This window comes from Bombina bombina, chromosome 10, assembly GCF_027579735.1.
Source record: "Bombina bombina isolate aBomBom1 chromosome 10, aBomBom1.pri, whole genome shotgun sequence".
In the NCBI taxonomy this organism is placed as follows: Eukaryota; Metazoa; Chordata; class Amphibia; order Anura; family Bombinatoridae; genus Bombina; species Bombina bombina.
Genome location: NC_069508.1, coordinates 130799032 through 130823761, shown reverse-complemented (window position 1 = coordinate 130823761; position 24730 = coordinate 130799032). Strand labels below are relative to the sequence as shown.

Sequence of the window (24730 nt, the reverse complement as noted above, 5' to 3'; positions counted from 1 at the left end):
AAAGTTAACTGAAAATGTCTCTACCACCAACTGCCATACAATGATCTAGTCTAGTTAAAATTAATCTTTCATGATTCCGATAGGGCATGCAATTTAACCCCTTAACGACGCATGTCGTACAGGGTACGTCGCACACAACCTGGTCTTTAAAGACCAGCGACGTACCCTGTACGACATCAGGGTTTAAAGCGGCTGGAAGCGATCCTGATCGCTTCCAGCCGCTTTCAAGGTATTGCTGTGATGCCTCGACATTGAGGCATCACTGCAATACCTTTTTTCCAAAACCGATGCAGAGAGAGCCACTCTGTGGCCCTCTCTGCACCGGTAGCGATGGGCCCGATCGTTGGTGGGTGGGAGCAGCTGCAGGGAGGCGGGTGGGCGGCCCATCGCTACCCGGCATCCGGTTCCTGAATGTGCAATGTGCACGCCGGGTGCCGGGAGCGTGCGGGGGCCTGCAGGGAGCGCGCGATCGCGTAACAGCCACTGCCACCAATGAATTAATGAATGGGAGAGAGGGAGGGGGGGAAATAATTTTCAAAAGGATCTGGGAGGGGGAGAGGGAGGAGGGTATTAGGGGGGGGCAGCTACACTACAGCAAAAATGTAATTATATACAAAAAAAACAAAAAAAAAAACATTTTTTGGAGGCAAATTGTCTGCCAGTACCCAAAATGGCAGCAAATAGGATGTGGGCAAGCATTATAGAGCTGTTTGGGGGGGATCAGAGAGGTTAGGGGCTAAGGGGGGTCCATCACAGCTAAACAGATAAAAAAAAAATTCATAAAAAAAAAAAAAAGCCTTTTATTTTAGTACTGGCAGAGTTTCTGCCAGTACTTAAGATGGCGGGGACAATTGTGGGGTGGGGGAGGGAAGAGAGCTGTTTGGGAGGGATCCTGGGGTGTGATGTGTCAGGTGGGAGGCTGATCTCTACACTAAAGCTAAAATTAACCCTGCAAGCTCCCTACAAGCTATCTAATTAACCCCTGCACTGCTGGGCATAATACACGTGTGATGCGCAGCAGCATTTTGCAGCCTTCTAATTACCAAAAAGCAACACAAAAGCCATAAATGTCTGCTATTTCTGAACAAAGGGGATCCCAGAGAAGCATTTACAACCATTTATGCCATAATTGCACAAGTTGTTTGTAAATAATTTCAGTGAGAAACCTAAAATTGTAAAAAATTTAACATTTTTTTTTTATTTGATCGCATTTGGCGGTGACATGGTGGCATGAAATATACCAAGATGGGCCTAGATCATTACTTTGGGATGTCTTCTAAAAAAAAATATATACATGTCAAGGGATATTCAGGGATTCCTGAAAAAAAGTGGTTTGGAAATAGCAAAGTGCTACTTGTACTTATTGCCCTATAACTTGCGAAAAACGCAAAGAACATGTAAATATTGGGTATTTCTAAACTCAGGACAAAATTTAGAAACTATTTAGCATGGGTGTTTTTTGGTGGTTGTAGATGTGTAACAGATTTTGGGGGTCAAAGTTAGAAAAAGTGTGTTTTTTTCCATTTTTTCCTCATATTTTATAATTTTTTTTATAGTAAATTATAAGATATGATGAAAATAATGGTATCTTTAGAAAGTCCATTTAATGGCGAGAAAAACGGTATATAATATGTGTGGGTACAGTAAATGAGTAAGAGGAAAATTACAGCTAAACACAAACACCGCAGAAATGTAAAAATAGCCCTGGTCCTTAAGGGAAAGAAATTGAAAAATGGCCTTGTCCTTAAGGGGTTAAAACAACTTTCCAATTTACTTTTATCATCAATGTTGCTTTGTTCTCTTGGTATTCTTTGTTGAAAGCTAAACCTAGGTAGGCTCATATGCTAATTTCTAAGACCTTGAAGGCTGCCTCTTATCTCAGTGCATTGTGACAGTTTTTCACAGCTAGATAGCGCTAGTCCGTGTGGGCCATATAGATAACATTGTGCTCACTCCCGTGGAGTTACATATACGAGGACACTGATTGACTAAAATGCAAGTCTGTCAAAAGAACTGAAATGAGGGGGCAGTTTGCAGAGGCTTAGATACAAGGTAATCACAGAGGTAAAAAGTGTATTAATATAACTGTGTTGGTTATGCAAAACTGGGGAATGGGTAATAAAGGGATTATCTATCTTTTTAAACAATAAAAATTCTGGTGTAGACTGTCCCTTTTAATATAAGATTATTTGGTCCATTATTATTGTCTACTTGTCTATAATATCATAATTAATATAGAACTACTTGAACATATGGAAATCTGATTTAGAACATGATACGTTTTATTTTTGAAAGCTCAGCATGGTTTTCACATTTTGTTCTGAACCTTCTAATTAACACAACGCTATATTAATACATACTTGTGTTTTGTTTTTTTCCATTAGGTGAAGTTTTACAGATATCCGACATAAAGGGCAAAAATTACCACCATGAATGACGTGGCCCAAAAGGCAGAGGTAGGTACATTGGATTATATCATCTTTATACTTAAAGTATTTATTGCTAAAGGGATATTCTAGTGTAAAATATGTGTTTTTTTTATTAGAACATTTTATTTTAAAACAAATTATATTTGACTAAAAGGATAAAAAAGTCAAAACTAAACTTCTATGATTCAGATAGAGCAGGTAATTTTAAGACACTTTTACATTCCCTTCTTTTGTCAAATGTGCTTTGTTCTCTTGGTATCTCTTGTTGAAAAAGAATATGCACATATCCTACACTAGTGGGAGCTAGTTGCTGATTGGTGCCTGCACACATTTATATCTTGTGATTGGCTAACTAACTGCTAGATTTAGAGTTTTGTCGGTAACGACCCGCGTAGCTAACGCTGGCTTTTTTCTGGCCGCACCTTTAAAATAACTCTGGTATTGAGAGTCCACAGAAAGGCTGCGTTAGGCTCCAAAAAAAGGAGCGTAGAGCATATTTAACGCAACTGCAACTTTCGATACCAGAGTTGCTTAGGGACGCGGCCAGCCTCAAAAAACGTGCTCGTGCACGATTCCCCCATAGGAAACAATGGGGCTGTTTGAGCTGAAAAAAAACCTAACACCTGCAAAAAAGCAGCGTTCAGCTCCTAACGCAGCCCCATTGTTTGCTATGGGGAAACACTTCCTACGTCTGCACCTAACACTCTAACATGTACCCCGAGTCTAAACACCCCTAACCTTACACTTATTAACCCCTATTCTGCCGCCCCCGCTATCGCTGACCCCTGTATATTATTTTTAACCCCTAATCTGCCGCTCCGTAAACCGCCGCTACTTACATTATCCCTATGTACCCCAAATCTGCTGCCCCTAACACCGCCGACCCCTATATTATATTTATTAACCCCTAATCTGCCCCCCACAACGTCGCCTCCACCTGCCTACACTTATTAACCCCTAATCTGCCGAGCGGACCGCACCGCTATTATTATAAAGTTATTAACCCCTAATCTGCCTCACTAACCCTATAATAAATAGTATTAACCCCTAATCTGCCCTCCCTAACATCGCCGACACCTAACTTCAATTATTAACCCCTAATCTGCCGACTGGAGCTCACCGCTATTCTAATAAATGTATTAACCCCTAAAGCTAAGTCTAACCCTAACACTAACACCCCCCTAAATTAAATATAATTTTAATCTAACGAAATTAATTAACTCTTCTTAAATAAATTATTCCTATTTAAAGCTAAATACTTACCTGTAAAATAAATCCTAATATAGCTACAATATAAATTATATTTATATTATAGCTATTTTAGGATTAATATTTATTTTACAGGTAACTTTGTATTTATTTTAACCAGGTACAATAGCTATTAAATAGTTAAGAACTATTTAATAGCTAAAATAGTTAAAATAATTACAAATTTACCTGTAAAATAAATCCTAACCTAAGTTGCAATTAAACCTAACACTACACTATCAATAAATTAATTAAATAAAATACCTATAATTATCTACAATTAAACCTAACACTACACTATCAATAAATAAATTAAATACAATTCCTGCAAATAAATACAATGAAATAAAATAACTAAAGTACAAAAAATAAAAAAAAAATAAGTTACAAAAAATAAAAAAATATTTACAAACATTAGAAATATATTACAACAATTTTAAACTAATTACACCTACTCTAAGCCCCCTAATAAAATAACAAAGCCCCCCAAAATAAAAAAATGCCCTACCCTATTCTAAATTACTAAAGTTCAAAGCTCTTTTACCTTACCAGCCCTGAACAGGGCCCTTTGCGGGGGCATGCCCCAAGAAGTTCAGCTCTTTTGCCTGTAAAAAAAACCATACAATACCCCCCCAACATTACAACCCACCACCCACATACCCCTAATCTAACCCAAACCCCCCTTAAATAAACCTAACACTAAGCCCCTGAAGATCTCCCTACCTTGAGTAGTCTTCACCCAGCCGAGCCAAATTCTTCAGCCAATCGGAATTAAGGTAGGAAAATTCTGATTGGCTGATGGAGTCAGCCAATCAGAATCAAGTTCAATCCGATTGGCTGATCCAATCAGATTGAGCTCGCATTCTATTGGCTGATCGGAACAGCCAATAGAATGCGAGCTCAATCTGATTGGCTGATTGGATCAGCCAATCGGATTGAACTTGATTCTGATTGGCTGATTCCATCAGCCAATCAGAATATTCCTACCTTAATTCCGATTGGCTGATAGAATCCTATCAGCCAATCGGAATTCGAGGGACGCCATCTTGGGTGACGTCATTTAAAGGAACCGTCATTCGTCGTTCAGTCGTCGGCCAGGATGGATGTTCCGCGTCGGAGGTCTTCAGGATGCTGCCGCTCCGCTCCGGATGGATGACGATAGAAGATGCCGCTTGGATGAAGACTTCAATCGGATGGAAGACCTCTTCTGCCCCGCTTGGATGAAGACTTCTACCGGATGGAGGACCTCTTCTTGCTCCGCTTGGATGAAGAATTTGGCTCGGCTGGGTGAAGACGACTCAAGGTAGGGAGATCTTCAGGGGCTTAGTGTTAGGTTTATTTAAGGGGGGTTTGGGTTAGATTAGGGGTATGTGGGTGGTGGGTTGTAATGTTGGGGGGGGGTATTGTATGTTTTTTTTTTACAGGCAAAAGAGCTGAACTTCTTGGGGCATGCCCCGCAAAGGGCCCTGTTCAGGGCTGGTAAGGTAAAAGAGCTTTGAACTTTAGTAATTTAGAATAGGGTAGGGCATTTTTTTATTTTGGGGGGCTTTGTTATTTTATTAGGGGGCTTAGAGTAGGTGTAATTAGTTTAAAATTGTTGTAATATATTTCTAATGTTTGTAAATATTTTTTTATTTTTTGTAACTTAGTTTTTTTTTATTTTTTGTACTTTAGTTATTTTATTTCATTGTATTTATTTGTAGGAATTGTATTTAATTTATTTATTGATAGTGTAGTGTTAGGTTTAATTGTAGATAATTATAGGTATTTTATTTAATTAATTTATTGATAGTGTAGTGTTAGGTTTAATTGTAACTTAGGTTAGGATTTATTTTACAGGTAAATTTGTAATTATTTTAACTATTTTAGCTATTAAATAGTTCTTAACTATTTAATAGCTATTGTACCTGGTTAAAATAAATACAAAATTACCTGTAAAATAAATATTAATCCTAAAATAGCTATAATATAAATATAATTTATATTGTAGCTATATTAGGATTTATTTTACAGGTAAGTATTTATTTAGCTTTAAATAGGAATAATTTATTTAAGAAGAGTTAATTAATTTCGTTAGATTAAAATTATATTTAATTTAGGGGGGTGTTAGTGTTAGGGTTAGACTTAGCTTTAGGGGTTAATACATTTATTAGAATAGCGGTGAGCTCCAGTCGGCAGATTAGGGGTTAATAATTGAAGTTAGGTGTCGGCGATGTTAGGGAGGGCAGATTAGGGGTTAATACTATTTATTATAGGGTTAGTGAGGCGGATTAGGGGTTAATAACTTTATTATAGTAGCGGTGCGGTCCGCTCGGCAGATTAGGGGTTAATAAGTGTAGGCAGGTGGAGGCGACGTTGAGGGGGGCAGATTAGGGGTTAATAAATATAATATAGGGGTCGGCGGTGTTAGGGGCAGCAGATTAGGGGTACATAGCTATAATGCAGGTGGCGGCTCTTTGCGGTCGGCAGATTAGGGGTTAATTATTGTAGGTAGCTGGCTGCGACGTTGTGGGGGGCAGGTTAGGGGTTAATAAATATAATATAGGGGTCGGCGGTGTTAGGGGCAGCAGATTAGGGGTACATAAGTATAACGTAGGTGGCGGTCGGCAGATTAGGGGTTAAAAAAATTTAATCGAGTGGCGGCGATGTGGGGGGACCTCGGTTTAGGGGTACATAGGTAGTTTATGGGTCTTAGTGTACTTTAGAGTACAGTAGTTAAGAGCTTTATGAACCGGCGTTAGCCCAGAAAGCTCTTAACTACTGACTTTTTTCTGCGGCTGGAGTTTTGTCGTTAGATTTCTAACGCTCACTTCAGACAGGACTCTAAATACCGGAGTTAGAAAGATCCCATTGAAAAGATAGTATACGCAATTGACGTAAGGGGATCTGCGGTATGGAAAAGTCGCGGCTGAAAAGTGAGCGTTAGACCCTTTTTTGAATGACTCCAAATACCGGCGGTAGCCTAAAACCAGCGCTAGGAGCCTCTAACGCTGGTTTTCACGGCTACCGCCAAACTCCAAATCTAGGCCTAAATGTGTTCAGCTAGCTGCAGTAATGCAAGGCTGCTCCTTCACCAAAGGGTAACACAATAACGAAGCAAATTTAATAATAGAAGTAAATTGGAAAGTTGTTTAAAATTGTATGTTCTATCCAAATCATGAAAGAACATGTTGTGGCTTTCTGTTCCTTTAAATAATGCCTCCTGTAGTAAATATAAGAGTAATGTATGGTTGACATGAGAACCAAAAACGTGCATTTTTACATATGAAAGAGTAAATGTCTGTATACAGGATTATATTATCGTCACTTTATACCATGGCATTCAAATTATTAACCAGTGAAATGTGTATTATTGCTAAGTGGATATAACTATTAGCGACATGAAAATAATTAAAGTGATATTTAACCCAACAAATGTCCTTTTGTGATTCAGACAGAGCATACAATTTAAAAAGTTTCCAATTTATTTCTATTATGAAATTTGCTTTGTTCCCATGGTATTTTTTGTTAAAGGGATACCTAGCTAGGTTTCTATAGCACTAATTGGCAGGAAATCGTGCTGCCGTATAGTACTCTTGCAAATGTATAACATTCTTGCAAAACTGCTGCCAGATAGTGCTCCGGACTCATGTATGATCCTGAGCTTACAGTCATGCTTTTCAACAAAAGATAACACAAGAACAAAGAAAATTAGATTATAGAAGTAAATTAGAAAGTTGTTTAAAATTGTATGTTCTATCTGACTCATAAAATAAACATTTTGGGGTTTCATGTCCCTTTAATACTGTTCAATAGCTTTATAAAAATGACTAAAACTGTATTCTACTGTTGCCTATTCCCACTCACAAATCTCAGCCTCAGATTGATTCATGTGATGGTTTATTAGCAGAATAATGGAGAGGCGCAAGGTGTAACAGATAGGAGACATAGGGCTCCATGTAATAAGAGGCGGGCGGACAGCTTCTTAACTCGCAAAGCTGTCCACCCGCCTCCGCTACACACGGGCAGCGGATCTATTGATCCGCTTGCCCGTATGTACCATTACACACTCAGCGGAGTGTGTAATGCCCGCCCCTTCAGTCGCGCGACCAATCACGCGACTGAAGGGGCTGTCAATCACCGAGAGCGAGCGAGCTCTCGGTGATTTTGCTTCGCCACCTAAGAGGTGGCGTAGGGTGTAGGAAGCAGCGGTCTAATGACCGCTACTTCTTACATTGCGGGAAGCAGGCTCGCATATGCGAACCTGCCCCGCAAAGGCTCCGGAGCAGCTTTCGCTGCTTCGTACATGGAGCCCATAACATAGCTACACCAAGAGGGTCCTTCCTGTCCCTGGAACTTGTAGCTATAGAGCGGAGGAAAGTGATTATAGCCAGAGCCCACCCAAATAACCAGAGAGAGCCAGTATTCAGGTGGATCAAGAACATACTTTATTGTGAATACACACACACTTATATACACCCAGCTCCTCTTAATAAGGGTCTTATCTGACCCCCAGATCTCCTGCCATTTCCGTCCCTCCAGACAGGCTGGCGCCCCCCCCCCCCCATAGTGTCCATAGTCCTAGTGGTATAGAGGTGGTGATTTCAGGGTGATCCTGGGGGAGCGGCGGCACTTCCAGGGTATCATTGGGAAGCCCTCGGGTCCCCAGATGCCACAGTACAAAAAGCGACATGATCCGTTACTGGGGGTCGGAGCGGCAGTTGATCAAATGTTCAACAGTGAAGCCAGGGGAAGTAGGGGTTGTAGGGGGGGTCCTGAAACACCAAGTTCCCAAGGGAGCTCCCTTCCGGCAATCACCCCACCACTTTCCCTCTCTAGGGGGTACCAATCCCCAAAGGAGCGGAGCTCTGGGGCAAAGGGCTGCTGGAGCGACCTGGGGTATAGGTTAGCGGGTGTTCGGGGTGATGCGGCCAACCGGCAGTTCCAGGAGCCTGGCCAGCCGAAGAGGGGTTAGGCAGTCAGAGATCAGCTCTTCCATGAGGATGTACAAACCACAAAACAAGCAATAGGAAGAGTCTGGGAGATTGCGTAAGCCATGAAAGGGCCAAATCTGAAGTAAAAAGGAGTTAGCCAGGTAGTAGGGGGGGGGTGAGGGTAGCCTTGGCAGCCTGGTATCCGTGACAGGCACGATCACACTGTAAGGGTCCAGGTAACTGGCAGGGGGGGGTCCCCTTTGACAGTCAGCCATAGTCCGTAACAGAACTTGGGACCATTTGTAAATTTACAGGGAGGGATTCTTACAGTGAACAACAAGCTGCCGTGAGATGGGTCAAAACTAGGCATTTGCACAGACCAAGGAAATGTTTTGGATTAAAAATTTGTCACAATGAAAATGTGTTTTGTTTCAGCCAATATTCTTCAAAGAGTCATAAAACCCCAAACTTTTATTTCATGATTCAGACAGAACATATGATTTTAAACACATTTTCCAATTTACTTCTATTATCAAATTTACTTCATTCTCTTGATATCCTTTGTTAAAGGAGCAACAATGTACTACTGGGAGAAAGCTGAACACATTGGTTAAGCCAATGACAAGAGGCATATATGTGCAGCCACCAATCAGCAGCTAGCTTCCAGTACTGCATAGCTACTCCTGAGGCTACATAGGTATGCTTTTCCAACAAAGGATATCATTAGCACTAAGCAAATGTTTTGAGCAAATTATAAAGTTGTTTTAACGTTACATGCTTTGTCTGAATCGTGAATGTTTAATTGTGATTTTACTGTCTCTTTAAGGCACTCATTTGAAATTTGTCAATGAAAATCCATTTGTCCACTATTTTCTATGGAAAACATCTTTAGGGAAGCAGAAATGGAGCTGGACAGCAGCTTAAATAAGTTAAAGTAGTAGCTAGTACTACTGCTACAAGCCAGCAGCAACACAAAAAATATCTTTTTTATCCTATTTTCTGGTTGGCTGGTCAAGTACAAAAAACTTAAAGGGATAGTAAAGTCCAAATGAAGCTTTCATGGTTCAGATAGGACATGCAATTTTAAACAACTTTCGAATTTACTTTTATCATCAAATTTCCTTTGTTCTCGTTATTCTTACCTAAACCTAGGTAGGCTGATATGCTAATTTCTAAGCCCTTAAAGGCCGCCTCTTATCTGAATGCATTTGACAGTTTTTCACAGCTAGAGGGAGTTAGTTCATGTGTTTCATATAGATAATGTTGTGCTCACGCACATGAAGTTATTTAAGAGTCGGCACTAATTGCCTGAAATGCAATTCTGTAAAAAGAACTGAGCTAAGGAGGCAGTCTGCAGAGGCTTAGATACAAGGAAATTACAGAGGTAAAAAGTATATTTCTATAACAGTGTTGGTTATGCAAAACTGGTGAATGGTAAATAAAGGGATTATCTATCTTTATAAACAATACATTTTTTTGATGTTTACTGTCCCTTTAAATATTGACAGTGGAAACAACTAATTCTAAATCATTATTGAATAGTGTAAGTTTGGAGAAGAAAAAAAAAGAATCACACAAACAAATCAACTATATCTTTTAATTGCATGTATCTGTTTGTTTTTGGTTAAAGAGTCATTTATATATTATTATTATTGTTTATTTTTATAGTGTCACAAAATTCTTTAATGCTGGATATCATAAACAGATTAATGCAATTAATATGGGAAAATGTTGTTTTTACATTGGTACCACAAAAATGCACGTCTAGTCAAAACCTCTTTGTCTGTGCGAAGTAAGAAACACGTCTGGCGCATCCGACCTCCAGCTCAGCTTTCTTTACAGATAGGTAGAAACATAACACAATCCAGAACACTTATTCCTGGTTCAGTAATAAAACACTGTTGCATCTATAAAAAAAAACAACGCATTCCCAGACAAAGACTAAAGTTTCATTTATTTTTTTACTTAAAAGATGATGGTTGAGTTAATACCATTTAAATAAGTCACTGCATTCTTTTTATGTACCCTTTACCATTTATAAATTCCTTCCATGTTTTTGTCTGCCTCGCTGTATCTAAATATCTATTTCTTGGCACAGTCTTGGAAATATAAAACAAGATTAGAAATTAGAAATGACTTGTAGTAATACACTTAAATACTAATGGCTGCAAGTGAATACTTGCTCCGTCTAAAGAAGATATTTCTCAGTTCAGAATGTGCCATTTATCATTTGCCTTTAAATATATTGGTTAGCTAAATGAAAAGGAAAACCTCACATTTCCTGTGATACAATATATTTTACTGTAATTGATGTAAAATGTATCATTATAAAATAAAAAACATTAAAGGGACACTGAACCCAAATGTTTTCTTTCGTGATTCAGATAGAGTATGAAATTTTAAGCAACTTTCTAATTTACTCCTATTATCAATTTTTCTTCATTCTCTTGGTATCTTTATTTGAAATGCAAGAATGTAAGTTTCGATGCCGGCCCATTTTTGGTGAACAACCTGGGTTGTTCTTGCTGATTGGTGGATAAATTCACCCACCAATTATTATTATTATTATTCTTTATTTATAAAGCGCCAACAGATTCTGCAGCGCTGCCCATGGGTACAAGGATAACAGTACAATGGAGAAACAATACGATAAGACACAATTTTACAGACAAAAACAGGGGGAATTGAGGGCCCTATTCCCATGGGAACTTACAATCTAGATGGGTAGGATGGGAAACAGGAGGTGGGGACTGCAATGGTGAGAATGATATTAGTGAGTAGATAGAGGGCAGCTGTTAGTTAAGTGAAGTTAGTATGTTAATAAGTCGGGTGATAAGCGTCCCTGAACAGAAAGATCTTTAGGGAACGTTTAAAGGAGGAGAGGTTAGGGGCAAGTCTGACATCACGAGGAAGTGCGTTCCAGAGGGTTGGTGCCGCACGAGAGAAGTCCTGTAGTCTAGTATGAGAGGAGGTGATGGTAGAGGACGCAAGAAGCAGGTCATTGTTGGATCTTAGGGGGCGGGCAGGAGTGTATTTGTTGATAAGTGAGGACAGGTAGGGTGGGGCAGCATTGGTGAGGGCTTTGTAGGTCAGGTTGAGAATTTTGAATTTAACTCGGTTGTGAATGGGGAGCCAGTGAAGGGACTCACAGAGAGGTGCAGCAGAAACAGAGTGTTGAGAGAGGTGGATTAGTCTGGCAGATGCATATAGGATGGATTGGAGGGGAGAGAGGCAGGCCAGTTAGTAAGTTGTTACAGTAGTCAAGTCGGGAAATTACCAGGGAGTGGATTAGCTGTTTAGTAGTTTCAGCACTTAGAAACGGACGAATTTTGGAGATATTCCGTAGGTGGTTGCGGCAGGATGAAGAGAGCAATTGGATGTGGGAAATGAAGGACAGATTTGAGTCAAGCGTGACTGCAAGGCAGCGGACTTGGGGTGATGGGGAGATAGTGGTGCCACCAACAGTGATGGAAAAATTAGAAACTGGAGTAGTTAGAGGGGGGAATTAGAAGTAGTTCGGTCTTGGACATGTTTATACTTAGGTGGTGAGAGGCCATCCAGGAGGAAATGCCAGATAAGCTGTCGCTGATGTGAGAATTGACAGAAGGAGAGAGTGCAGGGGTGGAAAGGTAGATCTGGGTATCGTTAGCATAGAGACTTGCTCAGCATCATATCTAGAGGTTGTCTTTAGGAAATAGACATATGAGTGCTGCCAGCATTGCTGAAGAGGTTAAAGGGGTGGGGGGGGGTCGGCCTGTCAGTGCTAAAACCATACGCAGCACACTGCATCAAATTGGTCTGCATGGCTGTCGTCCAAGAAGAAAGCCTCTTCTAAAGATGATGCATAAGAAAGCCTGCAAACAGTTTGCTGAAGAAATGCAGACTAAGGACATGGATTACTGGAACCAAGATAAACTTATTTGGTTCAGATGGTGTCAAGCGTGTGTGGCGGCAACCAGGTGAGGAGTACAAAGACAAGTGTGTCTTGTCTACAGTCAAGCATGGTGGTGGGAGTGTCATGGTCTGGGCCTGCATGGGTGCTGCCAGCAATGGGGAGCTACAGTTCATTAAAGGGACACTCAAGTCAAGATTAAACTTCATGATTCAGATAGAGTATGCAATTTTAAACAACTTTCCAATTTACTTCCATTAACAAAATGTGCACGGTCTTTTTATATTTACACTTTTTGTGTCACCAACTCCTACTGAGAATGTGCAAGAATTCACAGCATATACGTATATGCATTTGTGATTGGCTGATGGCTGTCACATGATACAGGGGGAGTGGAAATAGACATAACTTTACAATTTATTTAACAAAAATCTACTACTCATTTGAAGTTCAGACTAAGTGCTATTGCATTGTCTTCTTATCATGCATTTGTTGATTATGCGAATCTACAGTGTTGACTGGTCCTTTAAGGGAACCATGAATACCAACATGTAATGTGACATACTGAAGCAGAGCATGATCCCCTCCCTTCAGAGACTGGGCTGCAGGGCAGTATTCCAACATGATAACGACCCCAAACACGCCTCCAAGACGACCACTGCCTTGCTAAAGAAGCTGTGTGTAAAGGTGATGGACTGGCCAAGCATGTCTCCAGACCTAAACCCTATTGGGCATCTGTGGGGCTTCCTCAAACAGAAGGTGGGGGAGTGCAAGGTCTCTAACATCCACCAGCTCAGTGATGTCATCATGGAGGAGTGGAAGAGGACTCCAGTTGCAACCTGTGAAGCTCTTGTGAACTCCATGCCCAAGAGGGTAAAGGCAGTGCTGGAAAACAATGGTGGCCACACAAAATATTGACACTTTGGGCCCAATTTGGACATTTCGCTACAATGTAAAGTAGTGAATGTGCAGCCTGTATAATAGTGTACATTTGCTGTCCCCTCAAAATAACTCAACACACAGCCATTAATGTCTAATCCGTTGGCAACAAAAATGAGTACACCCCTAAGTGGAAATGTCTAAGTGGAAATGTGTAGATTGAGAATAGTAGGGGACCGAGGACAGAGCCTTGCTGTACCCCGACAGAAAGCAGTACGGGGCAGAGAGGCCCCAGAGAAGGCTACTCTGAAGGTACGGTTTGACAGGTAGGAAGAGAACCACGAGAGGGCTGTGTCACAGATGCTGAAGGATTGGAGGGTTTTGAGCAAAAGAGGGTGATCAACAGTATCAAAGGCTGCGGACAGATCAAGGAGGATAAGCAGAGAGAAGTGGGCTTTTGATTTTGCTGTAAGTAGGTCGTTGGTAACCTTAACGATTGCGGTCTCTGTGGAGTGATGGGGACGAAATCCAGATTGCAGTGGGTCAAGGAGGGAGTTTAATGTAAGGAAATGGGATAGGCATGCATATACTAGTTTTTCGAGAAGCTTTGAGGCAAGAGGGAGGAGGGAAATAGGGCAGTAGTTGGATGGGGAGGTTGGATCAAGGGAAGGTTTTTTGAGGATAGGTGTGACCAGTGCATGTTTCAGAGATGAGGGAAATATACTGGTGCTGAGGGAGAGGTTGAAAATGTGTATGAGTATAGGGGTAAGGGTAGAAGAGAGGGAGGGAAGTAGCTGTAAGGGGATAGGGTCAAGGGGACAGGTAGTGAGGTGAGAGTGCAGTATAAGTGCCGAAACTTCTTCATCAGTAACAGGGGAGAAAGAGCTAAGTTTATGGCTATGTGGGTTGTGGTTGGTTGCAAGCGTTTGAAGGGGTGAGAGAATGGAAATATGTTGAGAGCTGATTTCGTTTCTGATGTAGTTAATTTTGTTATTGAAGTGGCTGGCAAAGTCTTGACCTGACAGAGAAGTTGTATTAGGAGGTTGGGTGGGAGGAGAAGAGTATTGAAAGTGGAGAACAGACGTTTTGGGTTTGAAGAAAGATTAGAGATAAAAGTAGTGTTGCTTATGGAGATTAATGGCAGAATAGTAGGAGTTTAAGATGAATTTGTAATGGAGAAAATCAGCTGAACTCCGAGATTTTCTCCAGTGCCGCGCAACAGTACGGAAACATCTGCATAGGTACCATGTCAGAGGAGTATGCCAGGGCTGAGGATAAGTGTGTGATTTCCGAGCTATGGTAAGAGGGGCCATATTGTCAAGGAAGGATGTAAGGGTGGAGTTATAGTGGCAGATAGATTGGTCAGGGCAGGAAAAGGAGGAGAAGGATGAGAGGAGAGGTTCAAGGGAATTAGCAAGCTGTTGCTAATTTATAGAGAGGGGAGAGAATAAGCAAATCATGTGGGTTTCGAATGAGGAAAATGTGAGGAAAGAGATGGGTTGTATTTGTTGAAAGGTGCAACGAGAGGAAAGCAAAATACCTACACCACCTCCTTGTCTATTACCAGACCTAGGAGTGTGGCTGAAGTGGAGACCCCCATGTGACAGAGCAGCAGTGGATGCTGTGTCTAGGGGAGAAAGCCAGGTTTCTGTTAGGGCCAGAAGATTAAGGGAAGGGGAGATAAAGAGGTCATGTATAGAAGTGAGCTTGTTGCAAACAGAGCGAGAGTTCCAGAGTGCACAAGTGAAAGGGGTAGTGGCTTTAGAAGCAAGAGGAATGTGAGTAAGGTTGGCAGAGTTTTGTTTTCTGAGTCTATGGCATGGTACACATGGATGTGCATGGCTGGGTAGTTGTTGGGGACCAGGATTAGTGGAGATGTCACCAGCAGTTAGTAAAAGCAAGAGGGAGAGTGACATGAGATGAGATACAGATTTGCAGTAATGAGACTGTTTTTGAGACAAGGTGCAGGGGGGGGGGAGAGTGTTTAGGAATAGGTAAAGTTCATGAGTACAAAAGTGAGGTGAGTTTAAGAGAGATGGGCTAATGAATAGTGCAACAAAACAAGTATCCAGCACCTGAAAGTAATGTGATGTGCAAGCTTCAAGGATATTGCACCATATCCCACTATATAGGAAGACACTAGAAGAAGCAGCACCATCCAAACATTTCAACAGGTTTATTCGTGCAGTATGCACATTGTGTAGCCAGACCAACAAGCAGCAACATTTCAGACTTAGTCCTTAATCATGCATGATTAAGGACAAAGTCTGAAACGTTGCTGCTTGTTGGTCTGGCTACACAATGTGCATACTGCACGAATAAACCTGTTGAAACGTTTGGATGGTGCTGCTTCTTCTTGTGTCTTCCTAATGAATAGTGCAGGTGGAGAGGGAGAAGGCGTAATTGAATAATGTAGTTTGTTATAGAGACAGAAGGTACCAAAAAGGATTATGAATATATTGTGCATTTTTACAAAAGTGAGAACCAATTAAACATTAGACACAGTATTACAGCAGCAATTATATAAGGAAACAATGGGATACATAGAACATAATATTACAAAAGTACTTGCCTTGTGTCTTGTCCCTTGGCCAATCCTTGTATAATTCTTTCTTAATGCCTCATTTATAAAATGTTCACTTCAAAAATGTTCACATATGTTGTTGTAGCAATGCACACTGCCCAGTGCAATGTGTATGTGTGTATGTATATATATATATATATATATTTGTGTATGTATTGATATGTGTATCTGTGTATGTATATATGTATGTACTCTACTGTAACTGAAGGAAACAGTAATATTTCTGTAGTGAAATGAGGTTTATTGGATTAACAGAAAATTTGCAATATGCATCCAAACAAAATTAGACAGGTGCATAAATTTGGGCAATATTGCATCAATATTTAGTAGAGCCTCCTTTAGCAGAAATAACAGCCTCTAGACGCTTATTATAGCCTGTAATGAGTGTCTGGATTCTGGAGGAAGGTATTTTGGACCATTCCACCTTGCAAAACATCTCCAGTTCAGTTAGGTTTGATGGTTGCCGAGCATGGACAGCCCGCTTCAAATGACCCCATAGATTTTCAATGATATTCAGGTCTGGGGACTGGGATGGCCATTCCATAACATTGCAATAAATAAATGCCAGAGTAGATTTTATAGCAGTGTTTTGGTTCATTGTCTTGTTGAAATATCCAGCCCCGGAGTAACTTCAACTTTGTGACTGATTCCTCAACATTATTCTCAAGTATTTGCTAATATTGAGTGGAATCAATGCGACCCTCAACTTTAACAAGATTCCCAGTACCGGCACTGGCCACACAGCCCCACAGCATGATGGAACATCCAACATATTTTACTGTGGCTAGCAAGTGTTTGTCTTGGAACGCTGTGTTCTTTTGCCGCCATGCATAATGCCCCTTGTTATGACCAAATAACTCAATCTTTGTTTAATCAGTCTACAGCACCTTCTTCCAAAATGAAGCTGGCTTGTTCAAATGTGCGTTTGCATACCTCAAGCGACTCTGTTTGTGGCGTGTGTGCTGAAAAGGCTTCTTCCGCATCACTCTCCCATACAGCTTCTCCTTGTGCAAAGTGCGCTGAATTGTTGAACGATGCACAGTGACACCATGTGCAGCAAGATGATGTTGTAGGTCTTTGGAGGTGGTCTGTGGGCTGTTTTTGACCGTTCTCACCATCCTTTGCCTCTCTGATATTTTACTTGGCCGGCCACTTCAGGCCTTAACAAGAACTGTGTCTGTGGTCTTTCATTTCCTCACTATGTTCCTTACAGTGGACACTGTCAGCTTAAATCTCTGCAATAGCTTTTTGTAGCCTTCCCCTAAACCATAATGTTGAACAATCTTTGTTTTCAGGTCATTTGAGAGTTGTTTTGAGGCCCCCATGTTGCCACTCTTCAGAGGAGAGTCAAAGAGTACAACTTGCAATTGGCCACCTTAAATACTCTGTCTCATGATTGGATGCACCTGTCTATGAAGTTCAAGGCTTAATGGGCTCACCAAACCAATTGTGTGTTCCAATTAATCAGTGCTAGGTAGTTACAGGTATTCAAATCAACAAAATGACAAGGGTGCCCAAATTTATGTACCTGTCTAATTTCGTTTGGATGCATATTGCACATTTTCTGTTAATCCAATAAAGCTCATTTTACTACTGAAATATTACTGTGTCCTTCAGTTATTTGATAGATCAAAATGAAATTGCTGATCCGAACACCCAATTATTTATAAATGAAAATCATGGAAATTGTCAGGGGTGTCTAAACTTTTGCATACGACTGTGTATATATATATATATATATATATATATATATATATATATATATATATATATATGTGTGTGTGTGTATGTTTTTTTGTATGTGTATATGAATGTGTTTTTATGTATGTATATATATGTATGTGTGTATGTTTTTATGTATATATATGTATGTGTTTTTATGTATGTATGTGTATGTATGTATATTTATGTATGTATGTACAGTACTGTGCAAAAGTATTAGGCAGGTGTGAAAAAATGCTGTAAAGTAAGAATGCTTTAAAAAAATAGAAATGTTAATAGTTTATATTTTTTTTTTTATCAATTAACAAAAGGCAAAGTGAGGAAACAAAAGAAGAATCTAAATCAAATCTATATTTGGTGTGACCACCATTTGCCTTCAAAACAGCATCAATTCCAAACATCTTGGAGAACTATCCACAGTTCTTCTGGGATTTAGGGAGCCTCAGTTGCTTCTGTCTGTTCCTGTAACCCCAGACAAACTCAATGATGTTGAGATCAGGGCTCTGTGGGGGCCGAATTATCACTTCTATGACTTTACATTGAAAATAGCTATTAATGGCTGTATGTTTGGGGATACTGGGACCAATCAGATGCCTCCCTGATGGTATTGTATGATGGTGTTTCTCAGCATTAAGTAGACCATTAATTCTGGCCAAATCCCAAACTCCATTTGCAGTAATGCAGCCCCAAACTTGCAAGGAACGTCCCATATCCTTCACTGTCGCCTGTATATACTCATTCCTGTACCGCTCTTCGGCGAACAAACTGCCTTCTGCTAAAGCAAAATATTTCAAATATCGATTCATCACACAATTAATAAAAAATACTACTCATGTCCATTAGCAAAATATGCATACTTGCTGAGACACCAGCTCCTACTACGTGCAAGAATTCACAGTATATACGTATATGCGATGTGTGATTGGCTAATGGTTGTCACATGATACAAGGGGAAGAAAATTTTAACTAACTGGATTTGTCAGGAAAAAAAAATCTACTACTCATTTGAAATTCAGACTAAGTGCTATTGCATTGACTTTCTATTGTGCATGTGTTGATTATGCAAACATACTGTATTAAATGGCCCTTTAAAGATATGGGAAATTGCTCTTATCTTTATTTTTGCATTTGAAAAAGCTGTGTTCTCTAGAACATGTCCATTCAAATGGGCAGAGCCTGCAGGTAAAGCAGAACACCTTATTGTATCTCCTACTCTATACACAATAGCCAGTACTTAGGGCCTGATATTCAAAAGCTTGCTGGCATGCAAAATCTTTGGGATTTTTTTTTTAGACCTTATATTGTAATGAAGGCGTTGCTACTTCACATCAAGAACCCTATATAGTGAGTTAAATACTTTTTAAATTACAATTTGTGTTTCTAACATTTTTTAGCGGCCTCTCAATACTGGTGAGATGCCTTAGATCATCCCGCCTGAGTGTCAAGCTTTTGAATATCAGGCCCTTAGAGAGAGCAATTGAAAATAAAAAAAAATCAGTACCTGACAATCTCTTCTCCAAATGAAAGGTTGGTTTCTGCTGCTTCATCTTGATTACATAGCTTTTCTATTAAGAATGCTGCAGTCTTTATATTTTCGGTATGAGTGGTGGTTTCAAAAGGCAAAAACAGCTATTATAAATTGCTAAATAAAGATTAAAGATCGATTTGTAAACAATTTAATACATTCCAGCAGGTAAAAGGATCATTGGGAACACAATAAAGGGGGTAAATGTTTACAGTACATTGTCTCTTTAATGTGGATTATATATATATATACACACACAAAATAGAATATTGCCGCACATCCCCTTCTATATTATCAAAACCTTTTAAATATTGCAAAAAAATCACCTAAGCTCATATTTTAAAATAGGGAACTTAATCACACAATATGGCCATACTTTGCTTAAGCCAGTCACCAACTTACAAGGTGTCCTAATGTTGACTGGTCCTAGCACTGCAATGTGATGCCTTTCTGGGCTGTAACATTCCTGCTTTAACTGTGCATCTAAGAATGAGCCTCTCTGGCTTTATACACACTTCCAATGCACTATAATGAGAGCACCTGAGCAACTGAGTGGGGTGCTAAAAACCATGAAGATGGTTAGTCTTTCTTTGAATACAAATGTTTCTGCACACCTTACAAAATTATTTTATTAATATTACTTCTTAGGGGTGCAGGCAAACAACCAAATAATTACAACAATTAACACTATAATCCTAGAGGACAGATCAGACAAGTGAGTAAATATAATTATATATTTACTGATACAAAAAAACAACAGATAGCATCCATTTATGATAGTACCAATAAAACTTTGTGTGGATCGTTACCACCATCAGTATAAACCAAAACTAGAAGTGGACCCACTTATAAGGCAGCAATAAATTTAGTATAAATCTCCTATAAGGCTGTTGCAAAAAGTTAATGAATTTTGGCCGTATGCAGGTCACTAGCAGTCTATACGTGTAGCAAAAGGATATCTTACTTCCACAAGTGCAGCAAAATAACACGAACAGTCTTATGGATTTCATGCTGCGTATGTCCACTCTTAGAAAAATAAAAGGAGAATAAATGTAGAAACATAAGGTGGGAGATACTTCTTGATGAGGCAGATCTCAATAAAGAGGAGTTCATGCAGCTAAATCGCCATTGTATAGCAAAAGAAACAACTTAATGTCCCTTTAACAGACAAGGAAGTATATAATACAAAGTTGCAAAGGAACTCGTATGTACACATCCCTTTTCAGTTGCTTTTGTATCCCTTGCCAAGTGCTTTATAACTGTATATCCAGTGTTGTCAGTCTATACAAAGTAGCCAGAAATGATTTGCCCTCACCTACTTTTTCGGTTACCGCTGTATCCCTTTCCAAGTGCTTTTAACAGTGGACAGTGACATCGCCACAACTAAAATTTCATGCAACTGCAGGTCCCTGTATTTACCCGTTGTTCGATATGAAAACATCAAACAAGGTAGGCAAATTTGCTACACGTATAGACTGCTAGTGACCTGTATACGGCCAAAATTCATTAACTTTTTGTTTATACTAATTTATTGCTGCTTTATAAGTGGTCCCACTTCTAGTTTTGGTTTATATTGATGGTGGTAACGATCCACGCATAGTTTCATAGGCACTATTATAAATAGATGCTATCTGTTGTTTTTTTATCAATAAATATATAATTATATTTACTCACTTGTCTGAACTGTCCTCTAGGATTATAGAGTTAATTGTTTGGGCATGACTAGGGTGCTGGATAAGGGAGGTCTTTTTTAGGGTCTGGATAAGGGAGGGCTTTTTTAGGGTCCCTAGGGACTGTATATTTTTCTCTTTTTACCTATCAATCTATCTGTGAGTGTGTGTGTGTATATATATATATATATATATATATAAATAACTATTTTTATAAATATAATATATACAAGATGGTCCTTTTTTGTCCTTAGTAGGCTTAAAGGGACACTGAACCCAAATTTTATCTTTCGCAATTCAGATGGAGCATGCAATTTTAAGCAACTTTCTAATTTACTCCTATTATCATTTTTTCTTCGTTCTCTTGCTATCTTTATTTGAAAAAGAAGGCATCTAAACTTTTTTCTTGGTTCAGATCTCTGGACAGCACTTTTTATTGATGGATTAATTTATCCACCAATCGGCAAGGATAACCCAGGTTGTTCACCAAAAATGGTCCGGCATCTAAACTTACATTCTTGCATTTCAAATAAAGATACCAAGAGAATAAAGAAAATTTGATAATAGGAGTAAATTAGAAAGTTGCTTAAAATTTCATGCTCTATCTGAATCACGAAAGAAAACATTTGGGTTCAGTGTCCCTTTAAGAGTTTGTGAGGGAAAAAATAGAGTGAATTTTCTTTTCTCTTCTGATATTTCCTAATCTGCTTATTCTTTCCTAATATTCTTCTATTCTATCTTTCCTGTTTTTCTCATCTAAAAGATTCTGCTTTCTACATCTAAGCCTGTCCAAAAAACCTACGTACCTAAAATTGGCAAGGGTGATGTAAAGAATAAATTTGAAGCTATGCAGAAAGCAAGAGAAGAAAGAAGCCAACGAAGATCCACAGATGAAAAACAACGCAGAAAAGAGCAGTATACTAGAGAAAGAATTTGGAACAAAAGGAAGCAAGAGGTTAATTTACTGGATATCTTCATCATTTTCATTAGCATTACCATATAAATTGGTGTACACATTTTTTAAATGTTTTTCCTCCCATAGAGAAGTAACTAATGTTACATTAAAGGGACTCTAAAACACATTCCATATACCTCCCTCTAATTATGGGTACTGCCATATTGGAACTTAAGTTTCACTCACTATCTGAAGAAGAGTTACTGCACACGTGCAAACAGGTCAGCACTAGAATGCAGTGAAAGCTAGATTTGAAAATGGTGGCAACCATGACTAGAGGAGACAAGAAATATATAAGATATTTGACATACTTTTAAATGTGTGAGTTTACTTAAAATAAATGTGAACCTCAAAATTAAACTTCCATGGTTCCGATAAAACATGTAGTTTTAAGAAACTCTTTCATTTACTTCTATTATTAAATTGGTTTGGTCTCTTGGTATCCTTTGTTTAAAAGCTATTTTAATATGTCTAACTAAACCTGTTTAAATTTAAACACAACTAGCTAATCACTGCTCTACCAATTATCACAGACGTCTACAGACATACGTTTACCAGGCAGTTCTGCTTTTACATGTCTTATACTCTACACGCAACAAGGAGATGCGGAAATAGGAGCAGAAGGGTAGTCAAGAATATGTAGTAGAAAATAATAACCCCACCAATACCATTATTTAAAGGGACATGCAACCCAAATGTATCCTTTTATAATTCAGACAGAGCATGCAATTTTACACAACCTTCCAATGTACTTATATTGTCAAATGTGCATTGTTTGCTTTGTTGTAGGAGCAGCCCTGCACTACTGGGAGCTAGCTGAAGACATTAGATGAGCCAATCACAAAAGGCATATATGGGCAGCCACCTATTAGCAGCTAGCTCCCAGTAGTGCACTGCTGCTAGCCTGCTCCTGAGCCTACGTAGGTAGGCTTTTCAACAAAGACAACAAAGCAAATTAGATTATAGAAGTAATTTTGAAAGCTGTTTAATTGTATGCTCTATCTAAATCATTAAAGAAAAATTTTGGGTTTCATGTCCCTTTAACCTTGAGTGAAGCCCACGGTTTTAAGGTACTGAACCCTTTCCCCAACAATCAGCGTATTTCTAGCAGCTGTTTTTCTCTTTCTTGAACCAAAAACAGGTACATTGGTAGGTGTGGGACAAACTATTTCCTTATTTTTATCTTCTTTTACTGTCTCTGTTGACTTCTTTACCTTCATGATATGATTGTTATTGCCTTGGCTATTTCTTTTGACGTATAGATATAATAATTGTAGATATGGGAGACTCTTGTAACATAATAAACAATATGAAACATTATAGGGGCAGCACATTTTCACTAGTAATTCTAGTGTTTTGTTGTTCCACTCAGTGCTCTTCAGTTTATTCATTCATTTTATGGTAAGAAAATCAATAATCCCAGGTTGTCTTGTAGAGGAGAATGAACCATTTATGCATCTCCAGTTGGGAGAAATATATGAAGCACTGATGAGCTTAACGTCCTGGGTGTGGGTTCATGGGGCAGCAAATTTAAAAACAAAGGGCAAGATTACGAGTTTAGCGCAAAATATTGCTTATGCTAAATCGATGTTTGTGCTTAACTGAGTACCAGCACACGCTAATTTGCGGTGGTATTACGAGTTAGGTGCAATGCGAATGCGACCTCGGGTTTGCATTGCACGGAAGCATTGCGTTCATGAGAGTGCGATCCATGGGCTCCAATAGGAGCCTTGTTCTCATGCTGTCATATACGACATGAGAACTAGCACAGCGAAGAGGGTAAATCACGCAGCGATGGGCAGCAATTTTAAATATATATGTATATACCCATATTAACACATAAATATATACTTATGTATATAAGCATATACGTATATATTTACTGTGAACACACAGTTTCCATAGGCCGAAATGTAAAGGCACTTTTTTTTTTTCTAACACCCTACACCCACTTTTTTTTTCATAGAAAACTAAAAGACCCTATATTTTGGGGCATTTTTAGAAACTTAACCAGAGATCTGATGGCTGGTTATTTATCACGCACGTGCAAATGGGCAAATTTTCCCGTTTGCGGGCTTGCGATAAATTAGTGCTCCACTTGTAATCTATCCCTTAATACACTTCTGGTTGTAGTGTTTCAATAATATATAACATTTGAAAATCAACACATCATTTTCCTTTTTTTTTAAAATTAATATTTAACACTATTTTCCATTGTTTTAACTTGCTTTTATTGTGCAACACTTTGAGTCCGGTCTTGGGCAGTAATACTGTATAAATATATTGTGTTTAGTAATTCATTCCTTAACATGAGATAGACATTAATCACTAACTAAAATGTTCTTCTGTTTCCTAGTTAAAGGAACTACTTGCTTCAGATGAAGAAGAAGAAAAACAGCCAAAACAAGTGGATAAGGGTTATGTCCCCAAATTAACAGGTAAAACAAATTCCTGGATTGGATTAACAACATTAAAACTGCTTTTGGAAATTTTGCTTATCTCTTTGTTTTCACTAAAACACATGAATACAGCGCCTCCTACTGATCACTGACACGGTGTTCGTGTATATATATCGTTTATGAAAATTAAATACTTAGAAAATAGCAGATGCTACATAAGTAAAATATATCTTTTGTGAATTTTTTATAGAAAAATATATTGAAACTTACATAAAAAGCATGTTTGTGTACAACTGATAGGTACAATTTCCATTAGAGGTGTGCATGGGCAAAAAAATCGGTTCAGCCGAATTTTTCAGAGCAAATATTCAGGAAAATTAGTTTCTCTGAATATTTGTTGCTTGTGCTATTTGGAATACTGAATAGTAGTTAAATATTTACTTTCATTTTCGTTAAACTAATGTAAATGTTATATAGCTACAGGTGAAAAAGTTCACTGGTTGCTTTATACTTA

General features: G+C 39.0%; 1 protein-coding gene across 1 annotated transcript in view; it reads left to right on the top strand.

Moving 5' to 3' along the window:
- Positions 1 to 24730, top strand: part of NEXN (nexilin F-actin binding protein) — a 187902-nt gene that overhangs the window by 30524 nt on the left and 132648 nt on the right. The window contains 3 exon segments of the mRNA XM_053693184.1: positions 2385 to 2456; positions 21626 to 21817; positions 24174 to 24255. Of these exon segments, the coding sequence (XP_053549159.1) occupies positions 2430 to 2456; positions 21626 to 21817; positions 24174 to 24255 (301 nt within the window). The 5' untranslated portion in view covers positions 2385 to 2429.